Below are 12,183 nucleotides of genomic sequence, written 5' to 3' on the forward strand. Positions count from 1 at the left end.
TGGTGTAAATTCTCCAGTGCCGATGATTCCATATATTCTCATTATTGTGCACATCATGTGAATAAAAACTCAGATTACAAAACCCCACTGTAGTTATATACACATTAGACAGTAACAACAGTATCGACTTTCATTTAAATACATGAATATATAAAGTCAAGCGCATTCTCCTTCGTATATTCCTGTATACACCTATCCCAAATAAAACGCATTCCTTCTAGCGGTATTAGTGCGATTTTCGTTATACACACCTCTTTGTAAAATGACCTCTATATATAGATACCCACTACTGTCTTCCCCTATATTTATCAAAATTATACATTATGGATAATAGAACTACTTTAATATAAAAACTGCGGTTGTAGACAAAAAAGGAAAGAGAAGGCGCTCATAGGGTGAGTATGTAAAAGATTATTTCTCCTTTCATACGGGAGGTAATATGCTCACCTGTCAGAGTTGCACCAATTGGGTGCAACTACAATGAAGGCTGAGTGCTCGTGAGGGTTGGTTGGTGCCGCCGGCTTTGTCCAAACACCCTTCGGTCGGTGCCGAACCGCCGAATGGGTGAGTATGGGAACTGTGGGTTTGGTGGACCAAGAAGGTCCAAGAAAAACGGACAGAGTAATGGGCGCAAATCCACAACCAATGGTAGAAAACAAATTGGTTTATTCAGGACGACAACGCGTTTCGGGGTGCATGACCCCTGTATCAAGTCTGGTGGATCACAGTGGAGCCGCTCGTATCCCAGCACGTGGGGCGTCTGATGCGAATCGATCGCATCAGACGCCCCACGTGCTGGGATACGAGCGGCTCCACTGTGATCCACCAGACTTGATAAAGGGGTCATGCACCCCGAAACGCGTTGTTGTCCTTAATAAACCAATTTGTTTTCTACCATTGGTTTTGGATTTGCGCCCGTTTTTCTTGGACCTTCTTGGTCCACCAAACCCACAGTTTTAATATAAAAACTAGATTGTTTAAAACATTTCAAATATTTTTTTCATAAATTTGTTTATACATTTTTTTTTTCCTTCTATATTTGTTTCTTCATTTTTTTATATGTTTTTTTTTAAAAGTGATGGAGGTCAGCAGCGAGCGACCCGCCCCCCCCAGACTGAGTACACTGGGAAGGATCCCGTCGCTCGCGGCCGGCCCCCATCTATCTCCACAGGAATCCGAATAACTCGAACTCCGCATTCAAACCCTCCGGCACAAGTGTGTTTAATTCATATATTCTCTGCGTCTCCAGCCTTGACATTTTACTAATATGATCTCCCCCTCTCCATTCTTTGTTCACCTTATCAATTGCAGCAAATTTTATGCCAGATGGATTTTGATTGTGTGTCACCTTAAAATGTTTGGACAATACGTGTGTCTCCAATCCTTTTTTAATGTTGGCTACATGTTCAGACAGGCGTTTTAATAAAGTTCTTTTAGTCCTCCCTATATATTGTTTCCCACATGGGCATTCTACAATATATATCACGTTCTCGGAGCTACAGGTTAAAAAGTCCTTTATCACATGTCTATGCTGATTGGTTGCTGATATCACTTCTTCTGTTTTACGTGGGAATGAGGTAATTTTACAGATTCCGCAATGCCCACACCTGTAGAATCCCTCCATGTGGATCCAATTTTGTGCGGAGGGTGCACTTTTTTCTTTTTAATTGTAGGTGCCACTTTATTTGCCAAACTCGGAGCTTTCGTAAAGGTGATGCGGGGATTTGCGGGAATCAGTGGGCCTATTATTTTTTTCTTTCTTCAAAATATGCCAATATTTACGGATTATACCCTGAATTTTTCTATATTCATTACTGAATGGGAGTATAATACGTATTTGGTCATTTTTAGCTTCTTTATCTTCTGCTTTTTTGGGCAACAAAAAATTCATCCCTTTGCATCTCTCTTACTTTGTCTAGGGATCCCCTAATTATTTCCTCAGGGTACTCTTTTTCCCTGAATGCTTCCATCATTGTTATCGCCTTTTTTTCAAATTGTTCCTCCACTGTGCAGTTTTGTTTGATTCTCCGAAACTGCCCCTGTGGGATATTTATCAACCAATTGGGCAAGTGGCAGCTGCTGTACAGGATGTAGCTGTTACGCGTGGTGGGTTTAATATTGGATCCACATGGAGGGATTCTATAGGTGTGGGCATTGCGGAATCTGTAAAATTACCTCATTCCCACGTAAAACAGAAGAAGTGATATCAGCAACCAATCAGCACAGACATGTGATAAAGGACTTTTTAACCTGTAGCTCCGAGAACGTGATATAAATTGTAGAATTCCCTTGTGGGAAACAATACAGGTCCTTCTAAAAAAAATTAGCATATTGTGATAAAGTTCATTATTTTCTGTAATGTACTGATAAACATTAGACTTTCATATATTTTAGATTCATAACACATAACTGAAGTAGTTCAAGCCTTTTATTGTTTTAATATTGATGATTTTGACATACAGCTCATGAAAACCCCAAATTCCTATCTAAAAAATTAGCATATCATGAAAAGGTTCTCTAAACGAGCCATTAACCTAATCATCTGAATCAACTAATTAACTCTAAACACCTGCAAAAGATTCCTGAGGCTTTTAAAAACTCCCAGCCTGGTTCATTACTCAAAACCGCAATCATGGGTAAGACTGCCGACCTGACTGCTGTCCAAAAGGCCATCATTGACACCCTCAAGCAAGAGGGTAAGACACAGAAATAGATTTCTGAACGAATAGGCTGTTCCCAGAGTGCTGTATCAAGGCGCCTCAGTGGGAAGTCTGTTGGAAGGAAAAAGTGTGGCAGAAAACGCTGCACAACGAGAAGAGGTGACCGGACCCTGAGGAAGATTGTGGAGAAGGACCGATTCCAGACCTTGGGGGACCTGCGGAAGCAGTGGACTGAGTCTGGAGTAGAAACATCCAAAGCCACCGTGTACAGGCGTGTGCAGGAAATGGGCTACAGGTGCCGCATTCCCCAGGTCAAGCCACTTTTGAACCAGAAACAGCGGCAGAAGCGCCTGACCTGGGCTACAGAGAAGCAGCACTGGACTGTTGCTCAGTGGTCCAAAGTACTTTTTTCGGATGAAAGCAAATTTTGCATGTCATTCAGAAATCAAGGTGCCAGAGTCTGGAGGAAGACTGGGGAGAGGGAAATGCCAAAATGCCTGAAGTCCAGTGTCAAGTACCCACAGTCAGTGATGGTCTGGGGTGCCATGTCAGCTGCTGGTGTTGGTCCACTGTGTTTTATCAAGGGCAGGGACAATGCAGCTAGCTATCAGGAGATTTTGGAGCACTTCATGCTTCCATCTGCTGAAAAGCTTTATGGAGATGAAGATTTCATTTTTCAGCACGACCTGGCACCTGCTCACAGTGCCAAAACCACTGGTAAATGGTTTACTGACCATGGTATTACTGTGCTCATTTGGCCTGCCAACTCTCCTGACCTGAACCCCATAGAGAATCTGTGGGATATTGGGAAGAGACAGTTGAGAGACACAAGACCCAACACTCTGGATGAGCTTAAGGCCACTATCGAAGCATCCTGGGCCTCCATAACACCTCAGCAGTGCCACAGGCTGATTGCCGCAAAAGGATTCCCGACCAAGTATTGAGTGCATAACTGGACGTAATTATTTGAAGGTTGACTTTTTTTTGTATTAAAAACACTTTTCTTTTATTGGTCGGATGAAATATGCTAATTTTTTTAGATAGGAATTTGGGGTTTTCATGAGCTGTATGCCAAAATCATCAATATTAAAACAAATAAAAGGCTTGAACTACTTCAGTTGTGTGTAATGAATCTAAAATATATGAAAGTCTAATGTTTATCAGTACATTACAGAAAATAATGAACTTTATCACAATATGCTAATTTTTTTAGAAGGACCTGTATATAGGGAGGACTAAAAGAACTTAAAAAAAACGCCTGTCTGAACATGTAGCCAACATTAAAAAAGGATTGGAGACACACGTATTGTCCAAACATTTTAAGGTGACACACAATCAAAATCCATCTGGCATAAAATTTGCTGCAATTGATAAGGTGAACAAAGAATGGAGAGGGGGAGATCATATTAGTAAAATGTCAAGGCTGGAGACGCAGAGAATATATGAATTAAACACACTTGTGCCGGAGGGTTTGAATGCGGAGTTCGAGTTATTCGGATTCCTGTGAGATAGATGGGGGCCGGCCGCTAGCGACGGGATCCTTCCCAGTGTACTCAGTCTGGGGGGGCGGGTTGCTCGCGGCTGACCTCCATCAGTCTTTTGATAGAAGATCCGAGACACTCCATATATTAACTGCGTACCCCTATATTATTTATCCATTGTGAATTAATACTTATAATAATATATGAATAGGAATAAAACCAACACTTAAATAAAAAAATTAAGAAACAAATATAGAAGAAAAAAAAATAATGTATAAATTTTTTTTTTTATGAAAAAAATATTTGAAATGTTTTAAACAATCTAGTTTTTATATTAAAGTAGTTCTATTATCCATAATGTATAATTTTGATAAATATAGGGGAAGACAGTAGTGGGTATCTATATATAGAGGTCATTTTACAAAGAGGTGTGTATAACGAAAATCGCACTAATACCGCTGGAAGGAATGCGTTTTATTTGGGATAGGTGTATACAGGAATATACGAAGGAGAATGCGCTTGACTTTATATATTCATGTATTTAAATGAAAGTTGATACTGTTGTTACTGTCTAATGTGTATATAACTACAGTGGGGTTTTGTAATCTGAGTTTTTATTCACATGATGTGCACAATAATGAGAATATATGGAATCATCGGCACTGGAGAATTTACACCAGGCTTTGTGGAGTTAAAACTAACCACACAGCAGACGATAATAACCCAATTAACAATGGCTATATAAGGAAAATGTGAAGGGGGACTTATTACCGCTGAGGAAGGGGTGAGAACAGACCCCGAAACGCGTTTGGTGCCAAGATCCCCAAATGGACATTGAGAACTTACGCTGAAGCACTACAGAGACCCGAAATTTACCCCGATTAATTCAGGACCCGATGCGCACCGAAAACAGGACTACAGCTGGAGTGCAACACGTGCACCCATTCCAAACGAGGTCCAGCGCGAAAAGAGGGGATCCTGTATACTCAGCAAGCGCCGGCTCTTACATCTACGGAGCGGCGCACAAGAGTGAGAGAGGGGAACGGGACAAGTGCATTAAAGGTCCGAATTGGACAAACAAGCGTATCAATACAAGTGGAGATTTCCGAAGATACAGCCATTTTATCACAGCAGAACAGTGAGTACAGCGGGACGCCGCACTAGCAAACCACTGTATCAAATAGCTGTGTCTTTACTGCGATCACATTGGATAAGAATCCTAACAGTGGGGCTTATTTTCCAACGGTCAGTCCCCCCCTAATTCAACTGTATTGATGGGGATATAAATTGAGCAGGAGGACTTCCTTGCCGAACCCTTAGATGCACAGAACATTTTTATTTTCACAGTTTTAGATATTTGAATTGCAGATAGTTCAATCCGGATTTTTATGGTATTAGGATGTGTTTAGATACAATGTGCATGTTTTGTTATTGTTCTTAAAGTATATATACATGGTATTAATAAATTGTGTGGTTACATATATTGAGAGAGTGCCCAGTATTTCTTTAACTATTTTAACACTATACTAGAGGAAGGGTGAGACCTCTGTACTGAGAGCACCTCCACTGTTGTCTGCATCAGTCCTGTGCGTCACCTACTTTACATTTATACTTGATTTTTTTCTATGATATATCCCTTTTGTACGAAGAAATTATTTTCTTAAACCAATTTTTTTCCATATTCTAAATGCCATTACGTTATGGTTTTTCAACCAACAGAGCTGTGTGAGAACTTTGTCATATGTTTATAGTGGTGTCTATTAGTTAGACCCACCATAAAGTGTTCTCAGTAGTCTCAAATATCTGTATGCTATTAACTGAGTTTGCCTTTGTGTATTTAATATAAGATTTAACTTTTATTCTTATTATTTAAAATAAATATGAGACAGCTGAATTTAGTGAAACTGCTGCGCTGTTTAGAGACAGAAGGGGCCAGTTATGTAGTACAGGTTAGAGGTACTATGGCTGGTCAGTTTGTATATAGAGGACAACATTAGTATATTTTACTAGAATTCCCTATATCTCCACCCTACTTGACCTACTCTAGTCAGGGTGATGACCTAAATGGCTGTAGTCGGGGCACTCGTCTTTGAAAAGACGACCCCCAGCCTCAGGAACCTCGGACCTGTTCTATAATTCCCTATTCTCTTACCTCTCTGCTGTTGAATCCCTTTCCTTTTATCCGACGCGTTTCGCCTGATTAGGCTCCTCAGGGACTAAGGAAGATTATCCGGTGTTGCAGGCAGTGGCTCTCATCCGGTTCGATCATGCGGCAGTGGCGGCGTTTGTGAAGCTGTGTCTCACTTTTGTGCGCCTCGCTCCTCCCCTCTATGGAATAAACCAATCATCGGGTCAGGTTCGGACGTACTGATGGCACTCCCCCTTATGAATATTCACGAGTCTACTTCCCCGCTGAGACATGCGCAGACTTGAGCCGCGTCTTACGTGAGGCTGTCCGGCTATGCTCAGCTGTAGTCAGGAGGTGACGTGGCGTGTGGGAGTGGTTTGTCGTCATGGGGATCTCAAGCCGCGTCCCCGGCTGGCTTACTATTACGCAAGATATTCCTATCTCCTGGAATCCTGTGGGTAATTCGATTAGATTAATAGAGAAAGCAAACAGGGCTACTCTAGATGGACACAGAATAGATAATCCTGTATTTTTTGCAGAGTTATGTTATATTATTAGCTATCATAGTAGCCATCATTTTAGGTATTCTCTACAGGGTTATGATATTATGATAGTCATCAATTTGATATTATCGGCCATCTTATTTTATATTGGTGACTATATGAATTCTTATGAAATCATGCAGTTTATATGCTGATTTTTATAATATAATACATTGTTGTGTATAGATATATGGGTTCTAGATACTTATATTTTGATGCTTATATATATTTATAGGGACCTTATGAGAATATTTATTTATTTATTTATTTACTTATAGGAAGGGTTTGTAGGAGAGATATTCATTTAAGCCGTTTGGTGTGACTGACTTGAGTCTATAGATCCATCTGGCCTCTGCCTTCAGAATTAGTTTATCCCAGTCTCCTCCTCTCTTGGGTTTAGGGACATGTTGGATCCCCATAAACTGAAGGCATGCCACGTTGCCTCCATGGCATTGGTTAATGTGTCGAGCCACGGATGTGTCCTTCTTGTTTTGTATATCATTATAATGATCTCTAATGCGTCTCCTGAATTCTCTTTTAGTCTTTCCTACATAGTCTAGCGGGCAGGAGCACTGTGCGAGGTATACTACCCCTGTGGTTAAACAGTTCACGTAGTCACGGTTGGTATATTGTCTTCCTGTATGTGAGCACGTGAATGTTTTTGTTTTCTTTATCTGGCTACACGCCAGACATCTGCCACATTTAAATGTGCCCGTAGGTTTCCTAGATAACCAGTTCCCAGGACTAGTGGGGGGTAGGTAATGACTATTGACTAGTCTGTCTTTCAGACTTTTACCCTTCCTATAGGTTATTGCTGGATGTGGACCTATAATCTCTTCAAGGTCAGGATCAGTTTTTAGTATGTCCCAGTATTTTGTAAATATCTGCCTTACTTGTCGATGGGCATTATCAAAGGTCCCTATGATCCGTGTGTTTCTAGAGGAGGTCATATAGTCAATTCTCTTTTTCTTCGGAATTAGTAGCCCATCCCTATTCTCTGAGACAGCCGTCTCATAGGCCACTCGGAGTACACCATCTGGGTATCCTCTGTCTCTAAATCTGCATCTTAATTCTTCTGCCTCACTCTTAAATTTTCTAAAAGTCGAGCAGTTTCGTCGAATTCTTAGGTACTGGCCTTTCGGTATACCTTTCCGTAGGGAGTAGGGATGGGCACTATCCCAGCGAAGTAAGCTGTTTGTCGCTGTTTTCTTGCGGTATACAGATGTTACAATATTGTTATTGGGTCCTCTCTCTATAAGCACATCTAAGAAAGCTAGATTGTTGTAGCTATGTTCAGATGTAAATTTTAAGCCCATATTGTTATCATTTATTGACTCCATAAATTCCCCAAATTCTTCCACCGTCCCTCGCCACATTACAAAGACGTCATCAATAAATCTCAGCCATAAAACTATCTTGTCCTGCCACCTTTCCATCTCATCAGAGCCAATTATATTGGCTTCCCACCAGCCCAGGAGCAAATTTGCGTAAGATGGCGCACAGGAACAGCCCATCGCGGTGCCCCTGAGCTGGTGGTAAAAGTGGTCATTAAAGACAAAATAGTTTCTGGTTAGAATGAAATTAAGTAGGTCAAGTATGAATTGATTATAATCAATTCATACTTGACCTACTTAATTTCATTCTAACCAGAAACTATTTTGTCTTTAATGACCACTTTTACCACCAGCTCAGGGGCACCGCGATGGGCTGTTCCTGTGCGCCATCTTACGCAAATTTGCTCCTGGGCTGGTGGGAAGCCAATATAATTGGCTCTGATGAGATGGAAAGGTGGCAGGACAAGATAGTTTTATGGCTGAGATTTATTGATGACGTCTTTGTAATGTGGCGAGGGACGGTGGAAGAATTTGGGGAATTTATGGAGTCAATAAATGATAACAATATGGGCTTAAAATTTACATCTGAACATAGCTACAACAATCTAGCTTTCTTAGATGTGCTTATAGAGAGAGGACCCAATAACAATATTGTAACATCTGTATACCGCAAGAAAACAGCGACAAACAGCTTACTTCGCTGGGATAGTGCCCATCCCTACTCCCTACGGAAAGGTATACCGAAAGGCCAGTACCTAAGAATTCGACGAAACTGCTCGACTTTTAGAAAATTTAAGAGTGAGGCAGAAGAATTAAGATGCAGATTTAGAGACAGAGGATACCCAGATGGTGTACTCCGAGTGGCCTATGAGACGGCTGTCTCAGAGAATAGGGATGGGCTACTAATTCCGAAGAAAAAGAGAATTGACTATATGACCTCCTCTAGAAACACACGGATCATAGGGACCTTTGATAATGCCCATCGACAAGTAAGGCAGATATTTACAAAATACTGGGACATACTAAAAACTGATCCTGACCTTGAAGAGATTATAGGTCCACATCCAGCAATAACCTATAGGAAGGGTAAAAGTCTGAAAGACAGACTAGTCAATAGTCATTACCTACCCCCCACTAGTCCTGGGAACTGGTTATCTAGGAAACCTACGGGCACATTTAAATGTGGCAGATGTCTGGCGTGTAGCCAGATAAAGAAAACAAAAACATTCACGTGCTCACATACAGGAAGACAATATACCAACCGTGACTACGTGAACTGTTTAACCACAGGGGTAGTATACCTCGCACAGTGCTCCTGCCCGCTAGACTATGTAGGAAAGACTAAAAGAGAATTCAGGAGACGCATTAGAGATCATTATAATGATATACAAAACAAGAAGGACACATCCGTGGCTCGACACATTAACCAATGCCATGGAGGCAACGTGGCATGCCTTCAGTTTATGGGGATCCAACATGTCCCTAAACCCAAGAGAGGAGGAGACTGGGATAAACTAATTCTGAAGGCAGAGGCCAGATGGATCTATAGACTCAAGTCAGTCACACCAAACGGCTTAAATGAATATCTCTCCTACAAACCCTTCCTATAAGTAAATAAATAAATAAATAATAAATATTCTCATAAGGTCCCTATAAATATATATAAGCATCAAAATATAAGTATCTAGAACCCATATATCTATACACAACAATGTATTATATTATAAAAATCAGCATATAAACTGCATGATTTCATAAGAATTCATATAGTCACCAATATAAAATAAGATGGCCGATAATATCAAATTGATGACTATCATAATATCATAACCCTGTAGAGAATACCTAAAATGATGGCTACTATGATAGCTAATAATATAACATAACTCTGCAAAAAATACAGGATTATCTATTCTGTGTCCATCTAGAGTAGCCCTGTTTGCTTTCTCTATTAATCTAATCGAATTACCCACAGGATTCCAGGAGATAGGAATATCTTGCGTAATAGTAAGCCAGCCGGGGACGCGGCTTGAGATCCCCATGACGACAAACCACTCCCACACGCCACGTCACCTCCTGACTACAGCTGAGCATAGCCGGACAGCCTCACGTAAGACGCGGCTCAAGTCTGCGCATGTCTCAGCGGGGAAGTAGACTCGTGAATATTCATAAGGGGGAGTGCCATCAGTACGTCCGAACCTGACCCGATGATTGGTTTATTCCATAGAGGGGAGGAGCGAGGCGCACAAAAGTGAGACACAGCTTCACAAACGCCGCCACTGCCGCATGATCGAACCGGATGAGAGCCACTGCCTGCAACACCGGATAATCTTCCTTAGTCCCTGAGGAGCCTAATCAGGCGAAACGCGTCGGATAAAAGGAAAGGGATTCAACAGCAGAGAGGTAAGAGAATAGGGAATTATAGAACAGGTCCGAGGTTCCTGAGGCTGGGGGTCGTCTTTTCAAAGACGAGTGCCCCGACTACAGCCATTTAGGTCATCACCCTGACTAGAGTAGGTCAAGTAGGGTGGAGATATAGGGAATTCTAGTAAAATATACTAATGTTGTCCTCTATATACAAACTGACCAGCCATAGTACCTCTAACCTGTACTACATAACTGGCCCCTTCTGTCTCTAAACAGCGCTGTGTGAGAACTTGTTTAGTTCCCGGACATGTTTATTAGTACAATTTTGAGGTACACATATGATTCCGTTTTTTTGAGAGGTGGGATGAACAAACAAACAATTTTGGCATTTTTATGCAGTTCACCAAGAAGGTTAAATAACATGATATCTTGATAGGATGGGATGTTTATAGACACATCAGTACCAAAGGTTATGTTAAGTTATTTAACTTTTTATATATATATATATATATATATATATATATATATATATATATATATATATATATAGAAGACTTATTGCAAAAAAAAATTCAATTTTTAGGATGGGGTTCTTTTATCGAGTTGCTTTCAGGGTACTCTACTAACAATCAGGCATTGTTAAAAGAGAAGAAACATTTTAACATAAGGCCATATACCTATAGATATCTTTACTGTTTAATGCTTTCCTTAGTGCCACAAGAAGAAAATGAGCGCCATCAAGAAGTGGTAAGAAGAGAACAGCAAGAACTTTTAAGCAAAAAGGTGAGTACAGTTGCATGCCTAGCACAGGGCCATATCTAGTATTGTAGTACTGAGATGTCTGCTGTTTTCATTTGCCCAGTAATATAGCTGCCTAGTTTAACTTCATATGCATACAGTGAGGAACAGAAGTATTTGAACACCCTGTGATTTTGCAAGTTCTCCCACTTAGAAATCATGGAGGGGTCTGAAATTCACAATGTACGTGCATTCCCACTCTGAGAGACAGAATAAAATAAAAAAAATTCAGGAAATCACATTGTATGATTTTTAAATAATGTATTTGTCTTGCCCTGCTGAACATAAGTATTTGAACACCTGAGAAAACCAGTGTTAATATTTGGTACAGAAGCCTTTGTTTGCAATTACAGAGGTCAAACGTTTCCTGTAGCTCTTGACCAGGTTTGCACACACGGCAACAGGGATTTTGGCCCACTCCTCCACACAGATCTCCTCTAGATCTGTCAGGTTTTGGGGCTGTCACTGAGCAACACAGAGTTTCAGCTCCCTCCAAAGATGTTCTATTGGATTTAGGTCTGGAAACTGGCTAGGCCACTCCAGAACCTTGATATGCTTCTTACGGAGCCACTCTTTGGTTATCCTGGCTGTGTGCTTCGGGTCGTTGTCATGTTGGAAGACCCAGCCACGACCCATATTCAATGCTCTGACTGAGGGAAGGAGGTTGTTGCTCAAAATCTCACAATAAAAGGCCCCATTCATCCTCTCCTTAATACAGTGAAGTCATCCTGTCCCCTTCGCAGAAAAGCACCCCCCAAAGCATGATGTTACTACCCTTGTGCTTCACTGTAGGGATGGTGTTCTTGGGATGCAACTCATCCTTCTTTTTCCTCCAAACACGACAAGTGAAGTTTAGACTAAAAAGTTTTACTT

General features: G+C 40.9%; 1 protein-coding gene across 2 annotated transcripts in view; it reads left to right on the plus strand.

Moving 5' to 3' along the window:
* Positions 1-12,183, plus strand: part of UBXN8 (UBX domain protein 8) — a 62,844-nt gene that overhangs the window by 21,600 nt on the left and 29,061 nt on the right. For both annotated transcript variants that reach the window (XM_044305184.1, XM_044305193.1), the window contains exon 3: positions 11,225-11,295. In XM_044305184.1, the coding sequence (XP_044161119.1) occupies positions 11,225-11,295 (71 nt within the window). The remainder of the gene's footprint in view (positions 1-11,224; positions 11,296-12,183) is intronic.

Source organism: Bufo gargarizans, chromosome 1 (genome assembly GCF_014858855.1).
Source record: "Bufo gargarizans isolate SCDJY-AF-19 chromosome 1, ASM1485885v1, whole genome shotgun sequence".
Taxonomy (NCBI): domain Eukaryota; kingdom Metazoa; phylum Chordata; class Amphibia; order Anura; family Bufonidae; genus Bufo; species Bufo gargarizans.